This window comes from Oryzias latipes, chromosome 1, assembly GCF_053564925.1.
Source record: "Oryzias latipes strain Hd-rR chromosome 1, Olatipes_Hd-rR_3.1".
NCBI lineage: Eukaryota > Metazoa > Chordata > Actinopteri > Beloniformes > Adrianichthyidae > Oryzias > Oryzias latipes.
This window is the reverse complement of record NC_136237.1, coordinates 31,634,706-31,661,383: the sequence shown is the minus strand read 5'-3', so window position 1 is coordinate 31,661,383 and position 26,678 is coordinate 31,634,706. Positions and strand designations below refer to the sequence as shown.

At 39.1% G+C, this 26,678-nt stretch overlaps 3 protein-coding genes and 1 long non-coding RNA gene across 7 annotated transcripts; 2 read left to right on the top strand and 2 right to left on the bottom strand.

Annotated features, from left to right (window-relative positions):
• Positions 1-1,510: 1,510 nt before the first annotated feature.
• LOC144994837 (general transcription factor IIE subunit 2-like) lies at positions 1,511-11,601 on the top strand. 2 transcript variants are annotated; one of them, XM_078953892.1, is made up of 8 exons: positions 1,511-1,772; positions 2,460-2,624; positions 7,173-7,255; positions 7,638-7,745; positions 8,927-9,109; positions 9,217-9,310; positions 10,772-10,887; positions 11,000-11,601. In XM_078953892.1, exons 2-8 carry the CDS (start codon positions 2,465-2,467, stop codon positions 11,117-11,119), a joined length of 864 nt encoding a protein of 287 aa, XP_078810018.1. In that variant the 5' UTR covers positions 1,511-1,772; positions 2,460-2,464; the 3' UTR covers positions 11,120-11,601. The 2 variants fall into 2 exon arrangements, with proteins under 2 accessions (XP_078810018.1, XP_078810020.1); XM_078953894.1 differs by lacking the exon at positions 1,511-1,772 and adding an exon at positions 1,879-1,901.
• On the bottom strand, positions 3,645-6,295 carry LOC144994840 (uncharacterized). Its single transcript, XR_013658486.1, has 2 exons — positions 6,153-6,295; positions 3,645-4,390 (listed from the first exon to the last, which is right to left on the bottom strand). It is a non-coding gene; the product is annotated as an uncharacterized LOC144994840 (long non-coding RNA).
• A 9-nt stretch (positions 11,602-11,610) lies between the features above and the next one.
• LOC144994838 (dynactin subunit 6-like) lies at positions 11,611-16,631 on the bottom strand. Its single transcript, XM_078953897.1, has 8 exons — positions 16,601-16,631; positions 15,296-15,386; positions 15,045-15,109; positions 14,844-14,949; positions 14,669-14,754; positions 14,545-14,592; positions 14,335-14,477; positions 11,611-11,872 (listed from the first exon to the last, which is right to left on the bottom strand). The coding sequence occupies exons 1-8, from the start codon at positions 16,614-16,616 to the stop codon at positions 11,783-11,785; spliced, it is 645 nt and encodes a 214-aa protein (XP_078810023.1). The 5' UTR covers positions 16,617-16,631; the 3' UTR covers positions 11,611-11,782.
• On the top strand, positions 14,846-26,557 carry LOC144994829 (heparan-alpha-glucosaminide N-acetyltransferase-like). Of its 3 annotated transcripts, none has more exons than XM_078953886.1 (18): positions 14,846-14,978; positions 16,606-16,721; positions 16,797-16,933; positions 17,157-17,275; positions 17,366-17,435; positions 18,390-18,459; positions 19,048-19,148; positions 19,360-19,436; positions 19,523-19,553; positions 20,192-20,352; positions 20,490-20,605; positions 21,835-21,956; positions 22,074-22,200; positions 22,333-22,419; positions 22,502-22,579; positions 23,654-23,724; positions 24,686-24,798; positions 25,544-26,557. In XM_078953886.1, exons 1-18 carry the CDS (start codon positions 14,930-14,932, stop codon positions 25,723-25,725), a joined length of 1,827 nt encoding a protein of 608 aa, XP_078810012.1. In that variant the 5' UTR covers positions 14,846-14,929; the 3' UTR covers positions 25,726-26,557. The 3 variants fall into 3 exon arrangements, with proteins under 3 accessions (XP_078810012.1, XP_078810006.1, XP_078810001.1); XM_078953880.1 differs by lacking the exon at positions 14,846-14,978 and adding an exon at positions 15,621-15,857 and having other exon boundaries at positions 19,108-19,148; XM_078953875.1 differs by lacking the exon at positions 14,846-14,978 and adding an exon at positions 15,622-15,857.
• The last annotated feature ends 121 nt before the right edge of the window (positions 26,558-26,678 follow it).

Genomic DNA, 26,678 nt, shown 5'->3' with positions numbered 1-26,678 from the left:
AGGTCAAATAAGGAGAATCAGTTACAGAGTATGAAACCACAAACATGAGAACTTTTAAACCAGTTTAAATGTAATCTTCATGTTTTTCTTTCCTTTTTTACGCCTATTTATACTTTATCCTTGTTTGCTTTGTCCTTTCAAATGAGAGAATAAGACACTGAAGCCAAATTCCTTGTATATGCCCTCATTATTCGCTAATAAAATTGATTACTAGTCAGAGAAAAAAAAGGGAAAGTAAAATTATTTTTAGTATTATTTCTGTTTACAGTTTGGGGTTTGTTACCTCCAAACTGTCACTGTGTCAGAGTTACACTGCATTACATGACTTTATTACTTATAAAGTAATAATAAAGGGAAAGTAAAATTATTTTTAGTATTATTTCTGTTTACAGTTTGGGGTTTGTTACCTCCAAACTGTCACTGTGTCAGAGTTACACTGCGTTACATAACTTTATTACTTATAAAGTTATGACTCGTAATCAATTATTACTTATAGCGTTCTTTGTAAGACCTACAGAAGTAGAGGAAGTGACAAGGTACTGTCAAGCATTTCACTCTAAGACAAATGGCGATAAGCTTTAATAATCATTAAGTGAAAGTACAGGAAGCAGAATCACAGCTTTTTGTTGTTAAAATAAAACTATGAGTCATCTACCTAAATGGATAACAGAGTGACAGGAGAACCGTAGGGGTCTGTTTACCTCAGGAAAAGTGGAGCTGTCTATTAAATAATGATTCCAATCACCACACTTTGTCAAAAATAACTGATCAGATACATTTTTTTCTTCAAGAAAAAAAAAAAAAAAAGATAAACACATTTGTTCAAGAAATCAAAAGTTAAATTATTGTTTCTAAGCTAAAAGTGATGAACCATGAGTTTATAAAGATATTTTTAGCAGAGTTTTTTTGTTCATGTGTTCTCGTCTCATTACTAAGTATGTAATGACTTTAATGTCATAGTAATGCTTTACACCCCTTTAGAACTGCAAAAGGTATGCTATCGTAATGTATTTTGTAACTACGTGCTGTAGGCTCCTCTACAGTAAAAAGAAAAAAAAAGGCTTTAAATTAAAAATATTATTCAAAAATAAATCCTGGAACTTTATTAACATTTCACTTAAGTGTTTCATCTTTTAACAAGAAATGAGATTAAACTTTATTGGTCAAAGCACAAAATTTGGCAAAGAAAACTTGTAAAGATTATGTTTATAATCGAAATGGCAATCACACCACAATGCAAAACAGAACATATTACAGTCAGGTGTTGGAAATAATACTTTTAATGTCTTATTACAAACTGTTGGTTATAATAATATCCAATAATTTTCAGTTTAAAAACTGAAAATGTTGGGGGAGAAACATTTGCTGAAACTATTTAATTGTTTTTAAACGTTCCGGCAAGAATTAAAAACTGTGAAACAGAACACTCATTATTTTAGCTATAGTTTCAGAATCCCTAACCAAAATAGCTCTCTTGCCTGAAATAAGTTGACTGTCCTCCAGTCCAGTAGGTGGCGATGTTGAGCTACACAGCTGCGGGTTTTTGCTTGCACGCGGAAGACGTCACCCAAGGAATAACATACGATAACCGACAACTCGAACACTAAACGAAACAGTTACATGATGGATACAAAAATAATACTTTTTTATTAGAAAGTAAGCTTGAGTTTACTTAAGCTTAAAATTGTCTTTCTATTTCACTTTTTAGTTTATAAATTAGTCTATCGGGACTTATTCGCCACTTTCTGGAAAGAAGAACTCAACAGTAGCAGGTAACGTTGACATGCTAACACTAGGATTAGCATCACATTAGGTGTTAGACAATGCGGGAACATTAATTAGCGGTTATGTGGGTCATGCTGTCACGGGATTCGGTTCTTTGGGGAAACTGGACTCTAAAGGTTCATCTCGATGACTTTTAGCTGCTTATATGAAGTTTTTTTTTTCCCGATAAACTGAAGAAGAAGCTAATCGGACAAACAGCGAACTTCTGTTATATATGTTTAAATATGTTTTGAGTTGAGTTTTTAGTCCACTGTTTCTGTATTAAGTGTATTTCTTTGGTCACTGTTAATGTAGTAATTCCATGTCTTTGGCCCATATTGTCAGTAGAAGAACCGAACACAATTATTTTTGGCACAAATGGAACACCGTAGTTTTGAAGAACAGAATCCTGTCGTGTCAAGACAATGTTTTAACATCAAATCTAGTTACTAATAATAATCCTTATGCTCTACTTAATATTTGAAGAAAAAATAGTAAAACAGCTGCATCACTGATTAGATTGAGAAAAGAACCAGGTAAACATACCAGGTATAATAGATATGCATGGAGATGATGCACCTCACTGTTTCAGTATTATATTTATTTCATAAATTATATTTAATTTAAACGTTTGAAGCTTAGTAAAACTGCATTTTATCCAGCCTTTTCTGTGTTTACATGCTTTTGTCCACCAGCCTGGATGGATCCAGCTCTGCTTCGCGAGAGGGAGCTGTTTAAGAAAAGAGCTCTCTCCACGCCGGCTGTTGAGAAGAGACCAGCTGCATCAGACTCTGGATCCCACAAGAAGAAGAAGCCCAAGTTAGACAAGGAAGGCTCCTCTGGCTCCAAACACAGCACTGGTAGGTCATGCTTTATATCTGGTTACTGAGCTTCTCCTGGACGTGCCACAAGCTGCTCCGCTCCATTCTGATAAACCCACTTGCAGACAAATGGATCCATGTACGTCTTTGTTTTCCTCGCCTGGGCTGCCATCTGGCGTAAACCTTAAGTTTGCTCACCAATGTTGGGTTGGGTGTGTGAGAGGCTGTAAGCTTATGAGAGAGGATATGCAGAGAGCTCAGTAATGGATGACTGGAAGGGGGGGTAGGGTTGCTCCTTACAGCGCCGCTGGTCCCACTCGCAACTCAGGTGAAATTCCAATGAACTACTGCCACCCTGCAGAAACTATGTCCTAGAAAAACGACCCAGATTTTTTTAATTTTTAGCTAAAAATGACCTTCTCCTAAGTAAAAGACCAATGGAAACGCTTTCACAATAGATCAAAATATGATCGGAGGGGGTCTTTGAGTGAAACTGGCAGATTATTTTTAAGGATTATGTTTTCTTTCTTTTGTTTGGTTTAAATGTTGTTGTTTTTTAATGGATGGATGATGTAACACCTAGGCAATCAAAACTCATTCATCTGTCACTCATAGGTTATTCTGAGTCAAATATTTGAATAATTACGAAAAGCAAAGTGGTCAAAATTCTGCTGTCATTGCTTTTTTTTAAAGGTGTGCACAGATCAAAAAATGACTTCTAACATTTTTATAGTAAATATAAATAAAGCCTAAAAGAATTCTTTGGATGAAAGGACTGATTCATAAGAATCATGAAATATAGAGAAAGAAAATTCAAACTCTTTAACCAAACTTTTTGTTAGATCTCATTTTTATTGATTTTCTTTAGTCTTTTTATGTTTGTCTTCATGAAAATGCCAACATACCACATTGACCAACAGCCGTCCAACGCTAGATTTTATCACTTCATTTAGTTGCTTTTGGAAAATAAACGTCTTCATCTGTTAAAAAAGTTTCAGAAATGTCAGATTTTCCACCTGGTAACATGAGAGTGGCAGCTGATTTCTATACATCCACTACAAACAATTACAACTTTCGGCTCGCCTTAACATCCATTTAAATGAATCATGTTTATTTATAACAATTCTTTTTTATCATACCACAATGTTTTTAACCCAAAAGAAAAGATTTCCATCAACTTTTATCGGGTTTGTGGGAAGCCAAACGAAAACCTTTATTGTGTCTACAAATTCACGACTGTGTGTTTACCATAGAAGAACGGCAAAAAAACACAAAACTAAACAAAGATGACATGAGTCTTTAAAGCCCTAACTCGGCAAACGTTTCTGTGTACAGAATACTCTGGAACATTGATTCATTTTTTTCTTTGCCTCTGAATTGGATGCATGCAAATAGACAGTCTATGGTATCAGGGGTGCTTGTTTTGGCAATAAATTGGGCATCCCAACCCCAAACTCTTCCATTTTCCTTTGTCTGTGCTGCTGCTATACCACCTCCGTGTGGCTCTCCAGCTCCTTGCATGTTCTCGTCATGAGATTGCTGCAGCTTCCCGACCTTTCTTGCTGCAACTGGTGGCGCGTTTTCCCTTTGGCGCAGCAGCCGCAGTCCAGTAACTCGTAGAGAACGGCCAGAGCGGCCAGGGACAGAACGGTGAGGATGAAGAGCAGGAGGATGACGAAGCAGGCGACGTTCCAACCGTCGTGGAAGGGGTAGACTTCCTGTACCTGCAGGGAAACGTGGGACATGGGGATGGCCTCGGGGAGGGAGGGGGGTACGGTAGCTGTGGCGTTCGCCATGATCCGTGGCTAAAAAAAAATGAAAGGAAAAAAAAAAAACATTAATGGTCTGTAGCAGTTTTTCAAAGCAGAAAAAAGGCTTTTGGAATAACTTTTATTTATGTTTTTAAAAAAGTGCTCGAGCAAGTGCCCAAAACAACTGATTTAATAGCAGATATGTAAATGAGATCAAACAAAATCAGAGAATCATTTAACAGCTGGAACCTGGGCGTACGTCCAGGGCATCAAAAATAGTTTTTCTTACGCTGTTAAACTTGCTGCTGGACTGGTTTAACGCCGAGAAGATCTGGTAATTTAAAAAAAATATATATTTTTCAAAATAAAAGATAGCTGAGACTCAAAATCACCCGATTGGGTGGAAAACTGCAGAATCTGGCGCAGAATCTATTTGCCACATTCAGGAACAGCAGAATCTGGCAAACAAGGAATCTGCGCTTCCGTGTTGGGCTCCTGTGACGCATCGACACAGTAGCTGTATTGGTCATGTAACTTTTCCTGAAGCGATGCGCGCACCAGCAGGGTTTCACTTTATGAGCTTGACATGTGTTTCTCAAAAATGCATCAACATTAACTATAAATTGAACCACAGAAATATAACCTTTATTTTTGTATGTTTATTTTTGTTGTCTTACATTGGACTTTTGTCTTTTAACTAGCATCCCCTAACATTTTGACTAAAGCATACTGATTAAGGTAACTGCAGTCTGAGAATGTTTGAAAATGGACAATTATTTATATACTTAAACGTTTTTGAATAATCTAAGGGGAGACTTGGTCTCTTTTATGAACTTTTTCCTAAGAATTCTGCCTCTTATTTTTGGATTCCTAAACAAAAAGTGACGTCAAATTATATTCTTTAAAAAGCCACTGTGCTTTTTTGTTGCTTCTCTTATTTTTCACGAGCTTTGGAAATGTCGAACTTTGTTAAAAATGTGTTTTTGCTGAGACATTTGGTGAAGTTCTTATCAAATGTTGAATTTAAGCACAAATGTAAACACGATCAAAGTTTGTATTGTGTATAAGTTGGGAATTAATTTGTGGTTGCGTCCGTTTGTCATTCCCCGCCTCTCGTCTCTAACTGCTGCACACTGAGCATCCTCTCCCTGTTAATCAAGCACTAACAGCTTCATCATCACTCGTCGCTATGACAACAGCCTCTTTTATTGCATGTGTTTTGGCCAGCCTCCTCCCTCCCCCCCCCTTTTTCTGTCCATCTCCCCTCACCAATGCTCTCTCGGCTTATCCATTATCCTTCCTGAGGAGTCGCACAAAAACCGGGACGGTGCAGCATCTGTTACCTCCCTCCCCTAAGCGAGCGAGCCCCACCCCGGCCGGGCTCTGTGGGCGGCATTGGAGCCACACATTTGCTTTTTCTCAACACGCATTCCAAAAAAAAAAAAAGCTGTCTGGTTCCTCTCAGTCTCGACTGATTTGTGCGTCCGTTTGTTCGCTCAGGTTTTGTGCGTTTCAGCTGTCACAGGTACGGCGCCCGAACGTGGGACACTCACGGAAATGGTCCCTGGAATGATGGTCCCTGAAACCCGAGGAGCGCAGACTGATCCATGTTTATTTAATCAAGCGTACCCATGAGAAATCCTGGCTTCGGAATATTACAGCTGAGGAGATTGAGGGCTGCTTTTGCCGTTAGCGCGCACAAAAGTAGCTTTTAGAAATGATTGCTAATATCAACTGGAAAATCCTTAAAAAAATGGCAGATCCTAAAAAAAAGTGCCATTTTAAGAATCCTATTCAGAGAAACATGCAGACTCACCTGTCTGGCTGTGGCTGAAGATAGAAGACAGAAGATGCTCTCTCCTCTTTTCACTGCTGCACCTGTCTGTCGGTATTCCCCTCTTCTCAGCCTGCACTCGTCATGGGTTCAGTCCATACACTCCTCCTCCTCCTCTTCCTCCCCCGCCACTCCTTGCAGTGACCCCCCCCCCCCCCCCTTACACCCCTTCTTTTCCTCTGCCTTAGCTCCATTTGTTAGCCAGCTTGTCATCGTTGTAACGTCCCGCCTACTCTGCAGCTTAAAGCTGCAGAGGCTCCAGCTCACAGCCTGAATCACTTAAGTTTTCACCAAATGCTAGATCCATTTAATATTCATGTCTTATCAGAGCAACAGATTAAAAACGGCTTAAAAAAACCCAAGGAAATGCAATACTATTTTTAAAGACCCATTTGTTAAAAATCGTGCTTTTGCTGTTTTTTAACAGGGTTTTTTTTCTGGCATTTTTCTGCTGACAGAGGACTTTTATTTTGAAAATTTAGCTTGAAATAGCCCTTTTGAGTTTTTTCTTGATTCAAATCCTCCTGAATTAGAAGTAGATGAGAAAACACCGTCTGAAAAAGATGATATTTGTGACGTGGAAACGGTCGGCGGGCCATGAGCTCCCTGCTCCGCTCCATTCTGATGCATCCACCTGTAGACGACTAGATCCACGAATGCCTTTGCTTTCCTCGCTGGACATTCGGCGAGCATGTAAACAGAGAGCTCTCAGCAACAAGGAGGGGAAAGGGGGGTGGTGTAGCTCCGCACCAACATTCCCCGTCCACACCTTAGAGGCAAATTTGGAATGAACTCCTGCCGCTCTGCAGAAACGACGTCCTAGAAAACGACACAGGTTTTCAGATTTGGGCGTTAAAACGGACATCATCATAATTAAAAGACCACTGGGAACACTTTGACAATAGATCAGAAGATGATCGGAGTGGGACTTTAAGTTTGTGTTTGCCAAAATGGCTTTAATCTCAACCGTAAAAAGCTTTTATTTTGAAATGTCATTCACAGAGAGCAGTAATGGCAACATCAACATCAAAGCAAGCTCCGGGTACAAATTCGGCTGCCTGGCTAAGATCGTCAATTACATGAAGGTAAACATGATGCTTTCTGTTTGTAGTCCAGGGTAAAAAATGTTTTTTTTTTCTCTTTTGTTTATTTGTTTTTTCCCCGGCACATGTTTTTGACGAACGTGTGAAGTTCATTTTAGCCCCCACATTAGCATCCACATCATTGACCTGCTTGTGCTCTCTCCATCCAAGCTGAGCAGTGGGCCGTGTCAATCTCCCCGACTGACTGAATCGGCTCCCACTTCATTCCACCGATTCTCTCTTTGTGTTCTTTGAGCCATCTATCTGTTGAATGCAGCGGCTCCAAGTTACCCTAAACCAATGGAGAGATGCACGGCCCGCCTTTTCACTGAGAGACTCCGATATGATGTGATGTTTTCTGACTTGTTTTGGTGTGAAATTACAGACCAGACATCAGAATGGCGACACACATTTCCTGGCTTTGGATGAGATTCTGGATGAGACCAAACTTCTGGACATCAGTATGAAACAGAAGCATTGGCTCATGACAGAGGTGAGTTTGCTGCTCCTCCCAGCTGTGAAGTGATGGAGTTGGTGTTTTGTTAGAAACATTTACCCAGCATCCAAGCAGCAGCACTGCGACTTCAGTTCGTTTTGAAGATCAACCTTTTCAATGAATGAGATCTGTCCAAAAAATAACAGAGAAATTCCACAAGGATCTGGATCTAGACGACAACTTCATCTGTCAGACCCAGAAGTTTTCAACCGAAACTGGAAGTCTCCTTTTCCAATATTCCTCGAAAAAACTTTATTTTAACAAGCGACTGTAACAGTTACAGTTTTTCTGTTTCATATGATGCTTTATTTAACCCATCGTGACGATCAGCATATATATATCGCTTTCCTTCGCCACTGCAGTCGAGGTAAGTACCGGCTGAGCGCCGCGTTGTCACGGAAACATGTCAACGCGCTGCACCGCGGAAAAAGTAGTCTGCTTTTTGCGAATAAAGCAATCCAAACTGTATAAATAAAGTTCTAAAAAGTGGTTGAATATTTATTTCTTTTGTAAATGACTATGGTATAAGCGGGTTAATGGCCTTTGAAGTCTGCATTAGGGTTAGGGTCTGCCGCGATCTAGCGTCTGTGTGACACGGCCTTAAAAGCGTGAAACTTCCTTTTGTTGCTTTTTTTTATTCCCCAATATTCCTGAATATTTATGATTCATTTATCTTGTTTTTCTTCTGGATTGTAAGGCTTTTAATTCATTAAAAAACAGCATTCCTCCGCAAAGAGCAGATCTTTGTTGAAGACGTGATCAACTTCCGTGTCAAACCTTCAAAATAAAGCTCACGCTAATTACAGACAGGAGACACTTTTTGGTTTAAACATGTCCTAAAAAACTCTTGTGGAAAGGCCGCATTACAAACCTTGATCATTTTGTTTTGCACAAACACAAATCCCGTTTGGATGCATATACACACACCCTCACACACTTGTAATCAAACACACAACAAAGCCCTTTATCGTCTTGCATTGCAATGTTTTCATGCAGTATTTAAAAAAAAATACGCTTGCTCATTTTTGACCACCTTAATCCTAAATACTGAATAATAAATGACATATTAAAGAAAACCTTTGGCTGACATCAATGTGACCTAACCTGTTTTCACAGAAATGTACATTTTCTCGATTGCTAAATGTGACGGCATGATAGTCAAATAAACATCCTTTCAGGCGCTGGTCAACAACCCAAAGATCGAGGTCCGAGATGGAACGTACGGCTTCAAGCCCAAGTACAACCTGAAAGACAAGAAGGCCTTACTGAGGCTGCTGGACAAACACGACCAGCTGGGACTGGGAGGAGTGCTGCTGGACGACGTGGAGGAGGGGCTTCCCAACGCCGCCAAGGCCATCAAGGTCAAAAAGCATCAACAATTGACGCTCAGTCATAGCATGGCGATGTGTGATAAATGGTTAGTGAGGGGAGGCAAAAATACTAATGAGATGAAAATGACCTTTTAAAGGCTTTGGGGGATCAGATCATCTTCGTCACGAGACCCGACAAGAAAAAGATTCTGTTCTACAACGACAAGCACTGCCAGTTCACGGTAGACGAAGGTGAGTCTTCCTCTGTGAGGATTTGAAAGGTTTAGGATGTTTCTTTAACCCTTCAGATCCTCCTTACATGTAACGAGGTTTTTCTACAAGAGTGTTCAAATATGAATAGTAGCATTTGCTCAAATTCATATTTCATTCTGTGCCGCTTCTATGGAACAAATAGTTTTTGGAATTTTCTTACCGCCACATTCTCCAAAAATCACCACAGTTTGCACACACCTGGTACCCGATGAAAACCACTTTTGGGCATTGTAAGCGACCCCCCCCCCCCCCCCCATGATGACATCACAGCAGGAGAAACAGACACAGAAATGAATCGGGGCAAAGTGTCATATGCAGTTCCAAATCCACAGGCGATACCAAAACACACTTCGGGAATATACAAAGGAAGTTTGAAATATTATGGGATGGCCACTGGACCTACTGCTTATCAGATGTTTTTGTGTGAAATTTGCAGATTTTCACATTTTTGCACAATTAAGACAACTTTTGTCTTGGTGATCTTAACATCTCACACACACACACGCCTCCAGGTTAGATCTACAACAACTGAAGCTGCATTGACCTTTGACCTCCCACCCCCAAAGAAATGAAATCACCTGTATTACCATCTACAAATTAAAATTCCTCCAAAGGGATTTTAATCTTCAGGACTCCTCAAACATCATCAGGAAGCTACTGGGAAGAAAAAAAGTTCATTTGAAGGTTTATAGATTTTAAATAGTGTTAGCGTAGCGAGATCACAAAAGTGGCGTTCCCCTATTTCTGCCGTATTTTTTACGAGAATGTTGTGAAAATGTAACGTATCAATCCTTGGGTCAAGCTCAAGAGATCACTACAAATTATGATGTAAGCACGGGGGAGTGGTTAACAAAAAACCTGTGTTGCCATGGAAATCCAAAAACTTGCTTTTCCTCTAAAAATGACAGATCTCTTTGTCACCACCCCCAGGCGACCCAAAAATAAAGTGGTTGCTATGGAAATAAAACCAGCAGGGAAGCTGTCATTTTGAAAAAGGTTTTTCTTTTTGATGAATTTGTCACATCCAGCTCTGACCAGGGTGGGAGAGTGAGGGGGTGTAGCAGCTACTCAGCCAGGACTTTGTTGTTCTAATTTATTTTACAAAATTCCCTATTTTTCCACATTTTTTGAATGAAAAACCTTTGCAGCAAATAAGTAAAACTTTAAGTTCATGTTTTTTATCTGAATACTGTGGGGATCATTTCCTGGTTTAGAAAAAAAAATGTCTATCTTCCTTAAACACAATCATCTGTTGTTTTTTAATGACCAGAACCCTTCATGAACTTTACTTATTAAAAAGAAAAAGTTACTGTTGGGACTTTTGGGCAAAGACGTTTGTGAATTTGAATAACGTTAACAATTTCTGGTAATTGAATAACAAGAGATTCCGCATCCAGACGTTCCATCCTTCCTGACTGCATCTTGACGGCTTATCTGCAGAATTCCAGAAGCTGTGGAGGAGTGTTCCTGTAGACTCCATAGACGAAGAGAAAATTGACGAGTACTTGAAGAAACAAGGCATCTCCTCCATGCAAGAAACGGGACCAAAGAAAGTGGTTCGTGTCAAATACTTCCTTTGCATTTTCAAAATTAAAAAAAAAAAAAAAAACCTATTGTTTTTTTTTGGGGGGGGGCCAAAACGAGCATTCATCCTCGTTCTCTCTGCAGATGACGGTTCAAAAGAAAAAGAAGCAATCCGGGCAGAGGAAGAGACAATTTAAAACTCACAACAACCACCTGGCTGGAGTGCTGGAGGACTACTCGGACGGTGTGCCTGCTAAGAAATGAGGCGGCAAACGGCTGCAGATGGAGGCTTCCGCTCCCAAACAAAGCTTGTTTTTCTCTGCTTGTACTCTCTTCAGTGAACTGTGGTCTTTCATTACATGAAGCCAGCAGCTGGCGTGTCGTGAAATCTAACTGTATGGATCAACTGAGAGACGGCGGTGGAGCGCAGACGTCTCCGTGGATACCAAACCCTTTAAGGAAGGCATCTGTTTAACTGTAAAGACTCAATAGTTTTTCTTTACCGCATAGCAAAGACGAGCTAGAAAAGGGTTTCTTTTGGAGGAGTTGCAGTATGTTCTAGTAGTTTATTAAAGTGTGTTACATTTGTGTTTCACCTGGTGTGAGACATTTTCCTGAAGTAGAATATTTCAATGCTTTTACTTCTGAGCTTTTGGGGAGCGCAAGATTAACTTTGGACCCATTTATTGGAATATTATTTGAATATTTGTTGTCCAATAAAACTGCCAAAGGTGAGAGAGATCAAACGTGAGGCATTTTGCTGTAAATTGTTTATTTCTATGAAAGAGCGCGTCACACAGCGGCGTGCGGAAGGACAAACGTCCCGTTTAGTTTAACAGCACAAAACATGACTGCGACCTATATACAGTTTGCGTGATTTCCTCTAGTCCCCGACAGTTCAACCTTCTGGACGTGCAGCGGCCACTTCTAGCTCGTCTGGCCTGCTTTAACCGTTTTCTTTAAGTGGTGGTAGTTGGGTAAAATCTTCATCAGAAAATCCAGCTGAAGAGTCTGGGGCTGAAACGACAAGAACATTCTCCATTAGCGTCCTCTGGGGTGGAAACATCCCACCCACTTTTAGCTTTGTTGAAATTCCTTCTTTCCTGCAGTTAAGAAAAGGTTGAAAAAAGCTAAAAAAAAGACACCAGCAGAAGGTCTGATTTAGTTATAAAATGAGGTAATTTTACATATTATCTTCTGTATTATATATGCAGGAGAAACGATGCTGCACATGAGACCAAATACGATTAGAAAAACATTCTTGTGCCATTTTCGTGTTGAGGGAGGACGTGCAAATTAAAACTTGTATTTCTGAGGATTTCTTTACTCAAATTGTTGTATCAGTCGCAGGCGGAAAAATGCTGTTTGAAGAAAGCTTGTTGTGGTGTAGAAGCAACAGTGGGCGGGTCACAAACTCCCTGCTCCGCTCCATTCAGATGCATCCACTTGCAGACACCCAGTGCGGCAAAAAAGGGTTTAGTCAGCCACCAATTTTGCAAGTTCTTCCACTTAAAAAGATGAGAGAGGCCTGTAATTTTCAACATAGGTATACCGAAAACGAGGAAAAAAAATCCAGAAAATCACTTTCTGATTTTTTAAAGAATTTATTAGCAAATTATGGTGGAATAAAAGTATTTGATCAATAACAAAGATTTCTGGCTCTCACAGACCTGTAACCTCTTCTGTAAGAGGATCCTCTGTCCTCCTCTTGTTACCTGTCTGAATGGCACCTGTTTGAACTGGTTATCTATATAAAAGACATCTGTCCACAACCTCAAACAGTTATACTCCAAACTCCACAATGGATAAGACCAAAGAGCTGTCTAAGGACACCAGAAACCAAATTGTTGACCTGCACCAGGCTGGGAAGACTGAATCTGCAATAGTTAAGCAGCTTGGTGTGAAGAAATCAACTGTGGGAGCAATTATTAGGAAATGGAAGACATGCAAGACCACTGATAATCTCCCTCCATACGGGGCTTCTCGCAAGGTCTCACCCCGTGGGGTCAAAATGATCCCAAGAACGGTGAGCAAAAATCCCAGAACCACACGGGGGACCAAGTGAATTACCTGCAGAGAGCTGAGACCAATGTAACAAAGACTACCATCAGTAATAAATCCTGCAGTCCCAGACGTGTCCCTCTGCTAAAGCCAGTACATGTGCAGGCCAGTCTAAGGTTTTCTAGAGAGCATTTGGAAGATTCAGAAGAGGATCAGGAGAATGTCAGATTGGTCAGATTAATCCAAAATAGCACTTTTTGGTAAGAACTCTACTCGTCGTGTTTGGAGGAGAAAGAATGCTGAGCTGCATCCAAAGAACACCATGCATTACTGTAAAGCACGGGGGTGGAAGCATCATGCTTAGGGGCTGTTTTTCAGCAAAGGAGCCAGGACGACTGATCCGTGTAAAAGAAAGAATGAACGGGGCCCATGCATCATCAGATTTTGAATGAAAAGCTTCCATCAGCAAGGACATTGAAGAATAAGACGTGGCTTGGTCTTTCAGCATGACAATAATCCCAAACACACTGCCCTAGTAACGAAGAAGTAGCTTCGCAGGAAGCATTTTAAAGTTCTGGAGTGGCTTAACCAGGAGGGAGTTGAAAATCTGTGATGCCCAGAGACAGCCCCAAAACATCACTGCTCTAGAGGAGATCTGCGTGGAGGAACGGGCCAAATGCCAGAAACCGTTAAACCTCATTGTCAACCAAGGGTGTATAACAAAGTATTGAGTTGAACTTTTGCTATTGACCAAATACTTATTTTCCGCCATAATTTGGGGGGGAAAATATCAGACAAAGTGATTTACTGCCCCTCCCTCCCTTTTGTCTCACCAATGACGTATACCAATGACGAGGAATTACAGGCCTCACTCATCTTTTTAAGTGGAAGAGCTTGCACAATTGGTGGCTGACTTAATGCTTTGTTGCCCCACTGTAGATCCATTAACGTCTTTGTTTTCCTCATCTGAGCTGGCTTCTGGATCAAAACTGCACGACTGGACGGCTCCAATATTAATCGCCATTTTTGTTGCATCGGTAATGTCACGTTGGGGTTGTGAAGGACTATAAGCTAGTCCAGGGGTGGGCAATTCCAGGCCTCGAGGGCCGGTGTGTCTGCATGATTTCCAGATAGTCTTGCCCTACTCATGGCTGATTACCTGGTTCAGGTGTGTCCAGCCAATTAGAACATGCCAGAGCAGGGTATGCTGGAAAACATGCAGGAATGCGGCCCTCAGTGCCCACCTCTGAGCTAGTGGGAGGGAGTGTAAACAGATGGATGATGGGAAATAGGGGCAGACTCACTGCCCACAAACAGTCTCGCTCACAACTAAGAGGCGGATTTAGATTTTGGCTAAAATCAGAACTCTTAATTCATAGTAACAGAAAGTCCTGAGTTCAGACAGACTGGTGTCCATCATTCCGCAGTGAACCGAGTATCTCTGCCACAAATGCCGCCTGAACACGATCAAACCTGACCTGAGGTCGCTCCGTCTGAACCCGCCTCATGCATCCAGAGCCGTAGATGACCGTGTTCTCAGGTATGACCTCACAAGTGTTGACCTGACAGAAGGCTCCGATGATGCAGCCACTGGTGAGGATCACGTTCCTCCCGACGTCAGCTGGACAAAAAGGCAGAGAAGGACATTCGATTAAAAGTTCCTTCTCGTCTGATTGGTCAGAACTCACCTTTAGATTCGATCACGTTGTTGTCACCGATTTTTAAGGCTTGTGATACTGTGGGGTCTGTCAAGGCAAATATGTTGCTCTTTTGTTCGATTGTGATACATTACAAAGATTCTTGAAAGGATACCGCAGCCAACTTCAAACACATTGTTGATCCCGATGGTCATCGTCTTTGGTTCCATCTCAGAATCTGGCATGATGTTTTCTGGGTAACTGAAGAATTACAAAAAAATAAAACATCACTGCTCATTGTGGCATAAAACTACAAATTCAAGCACATGTAACTATAAATAATAACAAACCTGTTAATGATCAGGGCTTGCTCTTCGATCAGGTTGCCCTCTCCGATCACTATGGGTCCTGCCTCTGCGATGATTCGGGCTTTGGGATGGACAACAGTTCTGGGACCTGGAAGTTTGGAACCACAGTTGTTCTCAGTGAGTGACTGTAAACAACGTTCTTCTGAATTTACTAGTTAGTAATAAGCTCCAAAAACATCTCACCAATCGTCACATCTCCTCTGATTTCACTTTCAACACAAACTACAGCCCCAGCGGCTATTTTGACGCTGCACAAAAACGCCAAAAGAGATGTTTGTAAATATTAGCATAGTAGCTAAGATGCTTGCAATTTATAACTTAACCAAGAACATACTCAGTTAGAAACTCACAAAACAATGTAATGATTGTTTTGTCATGTTTAATTAACAATACTTAACATAGTTGTTCTATAGTTGGATTTTAGTGTCACTTACCTTTTCTGAGTATTTAATTTGTCTGCCATTGTAAGAGTGAGCCAGTAGGGCGTAGTAGATTTGTATCGGTCATCGATTCGAACGCCTGACCCTTGTCATGCGCATGCGTAAATAGAGAGTAAAGCTTTAGTTGTTAGCACAGCTAGCAAGAAGGAAAACTGGAAACCATTTAATAAAATACAATAAATGCATAGAAATGTCTTTTATATCATTTTGGTTTATCTGAAATACACATTTTAGGCTCATTCTGTTTGTACAAAAAAAAGTATACAGTTGGTGTGTTAATAATTAATCGGCCAATAAATACAGTCCCGCATTTTAACAACTATTTTGTCCCGCGGTGCTTCCACTACCATGTCAAAACAAGGAAGAAAAAAGGAGATTGACGTTCATTATGGGGAAAAGGGAGCCAAAGAAAAACACAAAACTCACTCTTCAGTTGTAGAGGAGAAGCTAACGAAGAGAGAAGACATGATGACACAATTAGAGAACAATAACATATATATAGTTGGGGTAGTAGTTGTAGCTGTTTTTGTGGCACCGCTTACGGCGGAATCTAAGCGTAAGTCCGAAGAATTAAAAAACACTTTATACTCTGGCTTTTGACTAAAAATAAATAAAATAAAAAACACAAGAAGAAATTAAGGATATTGTGAGCTTGCGAAATACCTCCCCATATTTAATTATATTGTTTAAATCGACTGCTATGGTCAATTAAATGTGCTTTAACGACGTTTATTTTCCTACAAACCCTTTATAGCATGTTAGCTAACAACTAAGCAGTGAACAACTGTGTCAGAGCACTTTAGACATTTGAAATTCCCTCTTGGGGGGATATTTCATGGATTAGTTCAGCATGTGACCGCCGCCTCTGCAGCCATATATATCAGCAGCAGCAGCTCACATGCTTTCTTCCCCCCCGGACGGTATGCTTAGCTGCTTCAAAGTTAGCTTGTAGTCAAACCGGGCGTTTGGCGATTAAACTTCAGACAGTACGGATCAACTGTAAGGTTTGGTATAACTCTTTTTCCTCCCCTTTCCATTTAGTTTAAATAAAAACACTTAAATAATTCTACCTTTTTTTTTAGTTTTTATAAACATGCAGTCAGGATTTCTGGTTTTCCTCCTTTGCACGTGCGCATTAGCTTTAAATATTCCTATTTAATGATAATAAACTGCTATAGATTTGATATTCTTTGAGTTAAATAACTAGCTATACTAACAGAGGCTCAGTAGAAGGTCAAAGGTTACAGTGAGCATTTGTTGTTGGATCTCATCTGATCTATGCTCTGTGTCATTTCTTACTCCAGTTGCTCTTCATCACCGGAAGCACTTGGCTTTGAAGATGGATGAGGCGCTGCTGACGGTCAGCAATGAGCTGAACTCCAGCGTGCTGGTCTCCTGGAAGTCAGAGCGCTGCTACCAGGTGATCACCCTTCAGGTCTTTTATTTGCCGGTGATTTTTCCCTGTCATCGAAGAACTTTGTTCCCCGTCTGCCAGTGTTTGTACCAGCAACTCGGAAAGGTGGATGGAGCGTCCAGCCCCGGCCAGCCGAGTACGGCCAGCTTCACAGTGAAAACGCAACATGCAGTGACGCTACAGCTCAACAATACTAGCAACAACAATGAGCTCTGCAAGTGAGTAAATATTCAACTTTGTGTGACAATAGATGCAGCTCATTTGTCCTCTTTGCAAGCAGCCCTACCTACAACTCACTTCTAATAAACTCCAGCCGCTCTGGAGAATCTATGTTCAAGAAAACGACTTTTAAAACTGGCCAAAAGATGATCGGAGTGGGACTTTTAAGTTTTTCTTATGTTTTGTTATTATTTATTTATTAGTTATTTTTTTTATTCCCAGTGTCCAGTTTCATTTTGGGGAACATGGAAACTACTCTCTGTGGATAAAAAATCTGAATGGTTCGGCTCAGGCCAATTGCTCCGTTGTGACAGATGCAGTCCCGCTGAACAGCTACATACGTGAGTTTAGCACCTCTCTAAACTTGGATCGCATGACTAATGTCAAGTATTTTGGTGGCTGCGATGTTCATGAAATGTTTCTTCTCACAGCAATTTTGGTGGCTTTTTTTGTTTTCGTCGGACTGGCTCTGATGTTTGCCATTGGAAAAAGAATAATGAGGTATGTCGATTTTAGTTTGTGACGTCCAAACAAAAGAGGGAAGTTTTTATTGTTCTCTTATACAAATAACCGTGTTGTCGCCACAATACATGTCAATAAAGGTTTGAGTGACGTTATTGTTACTTATTTAAAGCAGTTTATTATAAATAAAGAGGATAAAAATGCACATTAACCGATGGTTAACAAATTATTTACTATAAATATTGTTTTCACATATTCAATGTCAGCTTAATGGAGCGTAGAATTAGTTTAAGCAGACTAGGAAGTCAAGCTCATTCCACATGCATTTCTGCATCAGCTGATCTGTATGCCATTCTGCATCATTCAGTTAATTAGTCTCACACGAAGCGTCATACTGGCCCTGTTTGCTGCTGTTACGCCCCTGTCTAGGGGCTTGTAAAAGGAAGGAACATAAAGCTTAAAAGGAACAAATTAAATATCTCAATGACTCAAAAACTCTCACAAACAAGCCCAAGCTGAAAATAAGCTTGGAATTTATTCACAGGAAGGAAGAAAAAACTCAAAACTACACAAAACAACCAAAATACAAGGACCAAAGCCTCTAACAAAAGCCAACACAGTAAATCTCTGCTGTGGCAGTATTCAAACCCTGAGCTGGACTTTCTCAGCCAATCAGGTGCTCCGGACAATTTGGGCTTCAATCTGCACACAAATATAGGAGGGGAAGAAAAAGACAGACAGAACCTCCCACTGAAAACAAAAGAAAACGGAGATAATACAATATATATAAATATTACAGTCAAATTCCGAACCATAATGCAAAAACAAAGTGTAAATATCTACTATAAAAAGCTCCTCTGATCATAGGTGGGAAACTGTTCCATCTTATGATTAAAGAGTTTGAGCTGTTAGAAAGACATGCAAGCTAACAATGACGTGTACCGTGGGAGAGGACTGTTGAAGCCTTTATTCCTGAAATCCTTTCTTTTCCAGGTTCGACGCCGTAAAGCGTTTGGTCGTCCGTATCGGCGGCTCCATGGAGACCGAGAGACTCATCAACTCTGTGAGTGACTGAGCAAACTCAGCCATGGGGTTCTGATGTCAGCAAAACAAGTCAAACAGCATTTTTGAACAAACGAGGTGCTGACCCGCCTGTCGGACTTTAAGGTTGCCTCCGACATGAATACTCGCCAATTTCTTTGGGGTGTCCAAATTTACAATTCCAAAATCCAGTGTCCTGGGAGTTTTCCAGAAGCGTCTGCGAAAAGCCAGTGTGCCTCAATGCTCACCAGATTGGCGAATATAGACCACAATGCATTGCGTTTGAACAATATTATCATTTGAAAAGTATATGTACCTTATATAAATCATCCCAAGTTTTCATCATCAACTGTTTATATAACTAGTCTTTGGCAAATGTTCATATTTGTTAGGTTTTTTACTTCTGCAAAAGTGTGACATCATCTTTACCGTTCCCACAAAATAATGACCTCAAAATCCAGACCAGTGGATAGTCCTGCACTATCTGTGAGGGGTTAGAGTGTCGTGAGGGAATTCGGACACATCCTTAATCTTGTGCTGAATGTATACATATCTTCTGTGCTAGAATAAAGTGTTGTGTTTATTTTTTTACTTTGCTTGGATCCGTCAGGAACTGGGCTCCCCTCAGACAGAGGCGCCACTTACTGACAACATCCTTCCTCCTCCTCAGAGTCCCCGCAAAAGGCTTCGATCTCTGGATACTTTCAGAGGGTAAGGCCTCTTCTTTAACTGTCAGCCCGCCAGGAAAATTATTTTTCTAATTTTGTCAAATTTGTTGGTATTTTTTTTTACATAATACAATCGTGTCACATAAACCAGCTGATAATGAAACTGGGACTTTTCCCCCACATTAAGATTCATTGTTCTTTAAAAAAAAAAGTTGTTTTAGCCATATTTTCCTAAAAATAATGTTTTTTTTCAGCATCGCTTTAGTGATTATGGTGTTTGTAAACTATGGAGGAGGAAGATACTGGTTCTTCAGACATGAAAGCTGGAATGGTGAGTCTCACGTGGATCAGAACATGTTTGTTGGTTCCATCTTTTCTGTTATTCAGCTTTTTTTCCCCTTCTCTTTCACTTTTTAGGTCTTACAGTGGCGGATCTTGTGTTTCCATGGTAAGTTTAGTTTATACATTTAAAAAAAAAAAGTCCATAAAAGATATGTTTTCTGTCTAAATAGCGAGAAGAACCATAATTAGAGCCAGTAACTAATTTCTAGAGTGGAATATCACTTTTAATTTTCTGAAATAATTCCATTTAAACTCATAAGATTTTAATTACATTAAGTTTTCAGTTAAATCCCATTTTAATCAGTGCTCGTTTAAAATCACACTTAGGAAAAAAGCAAATTTCACAGAAGTGTTTTGAAAAAAACAAAACAAATGATGAAAGATCATTTAAAAAATTGATTGAATTCCAAAATAAGTCGTTTTTTTTTAAACCTTGACTTTTTTTTTACTTTCATTTTATTTTATAAAGAAAAGTATCACTGAAGAATAGAATATTATGTTTTACAGTGTCTATGAAGGCATTTATGCTAATTTCTGGACATAGAAAAAGATAGAAAATAAACTTTTTAAGTAAAGTGTAAGTAATGGTATTTCTGGCTGGGAAAACTCGGTATAGAGTGGCTGTTGTTGATGCTCCAAACGTATTTTCGTTGTTCCACTGACGATGACAAATAAATATCTTGAATCTTGAATCTAGAGCAGTATTTGTTGTGCCTCATTTTTCTCTGTATTCTTGTTGTCCAGGTTCGTGTTCGTCATGGGGACGTCCATCGCGCTGTCCATCAACTCCCTGTTGCGTGCGGGCCTGACCCGAGGCTCTCTGCTCAGGAAAATAGTGTGGAGGAGCATCCAGCTTTTCCTCATCGGTGTCTTCATTATCAACCCAAACTACTGCCAGGGCGGACGTAAGGATGGTTGATGGCTTTTTTTTAAATAAATGTGGAAGATATTAGGTCAAATGAATTCTTTAATGTGCTCCAAAAGTAATTATATTCTATTGCTTTCTTTTTTTTTCTAAAAACTGCTTGCTTGAATGTTCTAGTGTCTTGGGAGAACTTACGGATACCTGGCGTGCTGCAGCGACTTGCCTTCTCATACTTGGTTGTTGCCAGTCTGGACTTAATGGTGGCGAGAGGTCATCTGGACGTCCTCCAAACAGTGAGCTGAGAGTTGGGCCATTTGTGACCGAACAGAAACACAGTTTGACGACTAGTGGTTTCAAAAATAAAAAAGAAACTGCACAATCTTTTTTGTTTTTGTTTGCCCACTGCAGAAACATTTAATTCCACAGAATTAACTCAGGCAACATATGAAGAAATTCATCTCTTGCCCTCCTTTTTTTTATATGGATGCTACTCCCCTATGACCAAAGAAAGATCTAAAGCCAAAAAAAGAAATAAATCTGATCCAAAAATTAGAAATAGTTCAACTGACAAGCAGTTTTCTAAAGCTAAAAAGGTTATATATGAATTGAAGATTTAAACTTGAAATAACAAATCTCCAAATAAAAAAATAAGTACTCTGTTTTCTGGACAATAAGCTGCCATTTTTTCTTCGGTTTTGAACCATGGGGCTTATACAAAGGTGCGGCCATTCTGTGGATTTTTCTACCACCACTAGGGGCGCTCTAACCGGAATTAGAATCAGAAATAGGAGAGACGAAAAGTCAATGCAAAAAAAAATATACAACACTACCTTTTCTTTAGCAGATAGAACAAGCATGACCAACTTCTATCTGGTAAAGATTTTAAAAATCCGTGCCCCTTCATCATTTAAACCACATGAAGAAGTTCATGTAATGCAAGTTTTAAGTCGAAGGCCACCGAGCTTGCTATTCAGGAAGTACATGCAGTAAATATCGAATTTTTCAACATAGATGCACCGCATCTGCGGCTTATAGCCCAGAGCGGCTTGTATATCTTTTTTTTTTCTTAAAAAATAGAGCGGATGCAGCTTATATACAGGTGCGATATCTATAGTCCATAAAATACGGTAAATAAAATACTAAAGTACAATAAAGATCAATCTTTTTAATGTACAAACCTTTGGATCATCTTTTAGATTTTGTCTATTTTAAAGTTTAAACTTTTGGACTACAGAAGAACTCAGTCTTAACCTGTAACCCATCTGTCTATCATTTCTAAGCTCCACAGAATAAACATTAGAGAAACAAATGTTTACCCAATAACTGGAACAAATGTTCAATCATAAAAAATGTTTTATTTTAGTTTCCAGGTATTTAAATTGTGGTTTTTATTTTTTTTATTTGGAGGTACCATCAAATCTGTTGATTTTTGCATCCTATTATCATTTGAAGTGAAAGTTGAGCTACATGTCAAGACTTAAGCAGCATAAATGTTGTGTTAAGGAGAGTTTTTGTTTCCTAGGATGCTTGGTGGTCTCCATTCCTGGATGTGTTGCTGTACTGGCCAGCCTGGGTGGTTGTGCTTCTTCTGGAAGTTCTCTGGTTGTCCCTGACTTTCCTTCTTCCTGTGCCCGACTGTCCAACGTGAGTCTATGTGTCTTTAATTATGAAGAAACAGTCCTAGCAATGAGCAAGTGTTCGTCCAACAAAAATCCTCCTTTCTCTACCGAGAGAATTGACTTGATCTGGTTTGTGGTGCAGAGGATATCTGGGTCCAGGCGGGATCGGGGACATGGGCCTGTACGCCAACTGTACTGGCGGAGCTGCTGGTTTTCTCGACCGTTGGCTGCTGGGAGAAAAACACATCTACCAGACTCCCTCATCACGGGTTTGAAACATCTCTATTGCTTTTAAGCTGACATCACTAGTTTGTTTCATCAGTTGCTTTTGCAGCCAGAATATGTTTATGAATATGTTAAATGTTTATGTACGTTTTTTTATGTGGTTCCCTTTGATTTAGGTCCTTTATTTAACTCAAATCCCATATGACCCAGAGGGAGTTCTTGGAAGCATCAACTCTGTCCTCATGGCTTTTCTTGGATTACAGGTTTGTCGTTTATTTTATGATTATTTTGATGTGAAAATGTGACCATCAAAGTCATGTAATGATCAAAAGTGCTTGTTTTCAGGCTGGGAAAATAATTTTACACTACCGGGATCTCCCTACGAGTATCATGTCAAGATTCCTCATATGGGGGCTCTTCATGGTGAGAAAGATGTCTAGTGTTTGCCAAATGTCGATAATAGGATAAAAGAAATAGGATGTAGATGTGACAGCGTGGCAGCTAATGTATAGCACAGACATGAGGGTTGATAATGACACCGAAAGCCCAGAGGTGTTTTTATCCTGGTATGAAGGTAATGTCGCTTACTCCTGTAGCTGATTCAGAGCAGAAATAGGTTCCCTAGAAATAAGTAAAACATTCTTACATTTTTTCTTTTAACTAAGCAAAAACTTCTGCCAATGGGGTAAGAAAATGTGTCTTATCCTTATTTTAAGAAAAAAAATTCTAGTCACTGGAGTTTGAGTAGAGATTCATTATCATACGCACAGCTTACACTGACATACGAAATGCGTTACAGTCCAACCCCAACAAGATCCGACATACAACAGAAATATACACATACAGCTCAAATCTGACTTGAATGTTAGGCGCGTTTACGTCATCTTATTAAACTAACATTATTTTGTTATAATGTTGTAAATTTACGATACTTATGGTAATAAATTTACAACTTTAAATCGGGGACATTTACGAGAAAAAAGTCGGAGCTGTTAAGTTACGAGAATAATGTATATTAAAGACTTTGAAAGTCATAGATTTAAATGTACGACTTTTTCTCAAGTTAAATGTATGATGTTAAATGTGGTAAATTTACGACTTTAAAACACAGAAATATATGAGCAAAAAGGTAATCAATCCACAAGAAAAAAATACCCTAAGTTGTCTGAGTATCAGAGCCGTGGTAGAAGGTGAAAGACGTGGTGTTCACTAGCTGGACTGTATGTTCACTTTACTTTAATCTCGTAATATTACCCTTCTTTTGGTGGTCCTGATCTCGTAAATTTACGAGAAAAAGTCTCATAAATTTATGACTTTAATCTTTTATTACTTTTTTTTTTTTTGGTGGCCGGAATACTTTTTCCTACTTGCAAGACTGTAAAAGAGACAGTTTTTCTTAAAACGAGGGTCTTTGTCAGTTTAATGTCCTAACATTCACCGGTGTTAAACCTTTTTGACTAATTAAAATCATTAATTTGATTTTATTTTTTTGCACAGGGAGTCATCTCAGCAGTTCTGACCAGGTGTTCCACAGACCAGGGTTTCATCCCTGTCAACAAGAACCTTTGGTAAGTTTTTTGTCAGTTCCGCATAAATCAACTTGTTAAAAATGTATATCTAAACTAGTTTGATTAATTTGCATTAATGAAAGCTTTTTTAACGGAAAGGCTATAAAATGCAGCTATGGAGTTTAGCATATATAGAAAGATATGTATATTATCTGGTGTTGGGGACTGGCGTAGACTGTCGAAAACATCAAGAACTTGTTTTATTGTGGAGTTTAGATGCAAACCACACGCTAGCATTAAAAGAATTGAGTGAACAAAAGATATTTTCGCTCACAAATGAATGACACTGTCTTCGCCAAGTCAAATGCGAGGTAATTGCTTAATTTGTTATGGTTTTAAAAAAAGTCACAAGATCAATTCCTCAGTTCCATCAGTCAGTTCACAATTGTATTAGAAACGGAAAAGCTCTTTAAAGGGAAAAAAATAATCCTGTTTGTCACTCAGACACAGCAAAACAGGCTCGTTTGCAGACTTGTCATGGTGCTGTCTGTCACTAAACTACTGCCTGTCAAAAAAAATCCATTGTTACTGTATTTTTATGAAAAAAGAAAAAAGACAACTTGCAATTTGAGATTTTAAATAAAGCAATGTTTTCTTAGAGACATTATTAGAACTTTGCAATTACACTAATTAGTTTTTTTTTATCTAAAGCATAAAGTGAAACAATGTTTTGTTCATAAAAGTTGAGAAATGTACTCTTAGGTGCGATTACTTAGCCATTGAAGCCTTTAAACCCAAGGATTTATGTTGTTTTAATAAAAGGTTCACATAAGATCCATATGAATAGGCAGTTATGTAAAAAAATAAGTAAGTTATGTAAAAAAAAATTCACTTTGAGATTAAGGTTGGCTTGATTTTCAAAAAGTTACAATTTGTTTAATAATCTATTCCTGACAGTTTTTTTCAAGGTGACGTAAATGTAGGTACATATTAATAATGTTTTGGTATGTTTCCCATCTAGGTCACTGTCTTATGTGACAACATTGGCTTGCTTTGCTTTTGTGCTGCTGGTGCTGGTCTACTACACAGTGGATGTAAAGAAATGGTGGTCTGGCTCCCCTTTCTACTATCCCGGTAAGCCCTTTAGTCAGGATGAAGGTGTTTAAAGACCCACTCCGATAAAAGTAGTGTTTTGGATATATTTTTTTTACATGTTATTGTGCCATTTTTCTCATTATATGCAAAGAAAAGTATGCATTTCTGAGTATTTCTGTATTCAAATCACTGTGAATCAGGAGCAGACAAAGAAAATGCAGTTTAAAAAATCTTGTAGCTGTGACTGAGTAGCTACAATCAGCATGCCGCAAGCTCCCTGTTCCGCTTCATTCTGATGCATTTACTTGTAGACGACTAGATCCATATACGTCTTTGTTTTCCTTATCCAAACTGGCATGTGGCTCGATAATGTACGGCTGGATAGCACCGCTATTACGCACCATTTTTTGTTGCACAGGTAAGGATGGTTGGGGTTGTGAGGGGCTTTAAGCTACCGGGAGAGCGTGTAAATAAATGGATGATGGGAAGAGCGAGTTGGCTTACTCTGCACCAATAGTCCCGCCCACAACTCGGAGTTGAATTTCGAACAAACTCCTGCCGCTCTGCAGAAACTATGTCCTAAAAAACGACACTGTTTTTGTTGCCTAAAATCATAATTACAAGAGACTTTTTCAAAAGATGATCGGAGTGGGACTTTACTAAGTCGATAACTTAAAAGTGAATGTTTTTTTTTTGCCTTTTAGATTCAGTTTGTAATTATGAAGTCAGAATTTCATAGTTGAACCGTTGTGATCTGTTGCATACCTTTTCGGGGGGATTTCAGGTATGAACTCCATCCTTGTCTACGTCGGTCACGAGGTGTTTGAAGACTACTTCCCCTTCCGCTGGCGCATGGTTGACAGCCAATCCCACACTGAACACCTCATCCAAAACCTTTTTGCAACTTGCTGTTGGATTTTTATCTCCTACATACTCTACAGAAAGAAGATTTTCTGGAAGATTTAGTGAAGGACCAGAAGGAGCAAAGAAAACAGAGGACATTGTTAACTGAGAGTATTTTGATCTTTTTTTTTTGGAAAAAGCAATGACCCACTGGTTCAGGTCTTTTATTGGTGGTTATTATCTTTTCTTTCTAGTACCATCTGTTTTTTTTTCTCTACCTCTGTCTTTTAAACACTTAAAAAATGCAGAACCATGAATGTTTTACTCTGAATGGCCTCCTTCTTTGGAAAAGTAAGTCACTTTTAAAGCATTACGCTGAGCTTTGCCAAAAACTGACTGAGGAACACTGATTTTGTTCATTTGTTTTCTAACTTCAGGCTACAATCTTTGTCAAAAGCATATTGCTGGAGTTCTTTAACCCAATTTCTTCACACAACAAGCAATGTGACACATTCTGCTGTCTTACCACCCGCTGTACTAGTGAAAGTGGAGAATGTCAAATAAAGATGGAAACTTGTTTTGGAAAACTTGTTTGACATCATTAGAAATGCTGAAATAGTATTTTTTCTGTTTAAATGGATGAAAAAAATACACTGTTTTTTTAGCTTTTGCCAAGAGCTATGTAGCTAAAGAGCTCCTCATTGTTTTTCCTCCACACACAATGTATGTATGGGTCTACTTTTTGAGACTGTCAGTTCATAAAAACTTAACTTTTAACAAACCTATAAAAAATAATTTCTTTAAGATGTGTATTTTATCTAAATGCTGTCAAACATTTGTGTGTGTCTAGTACTGTTAAAGTTGATTCCAACATTTTGTAAAACTTTTATAAATATAATGATTACAAATTCTGACTTTGGAAATGATATGTAATAAAGGTTAGTAGAAATTTTTACTATGGTTTTGATAAGTAATTCCTTATGGTTTCATCTTGTCGCTTTATTTTAGCTATGTGTCCTTTTTTGTGCATCGGTGTGGGTAAACATACAACCGTGGGAATTCTATGCTAGTAGGGA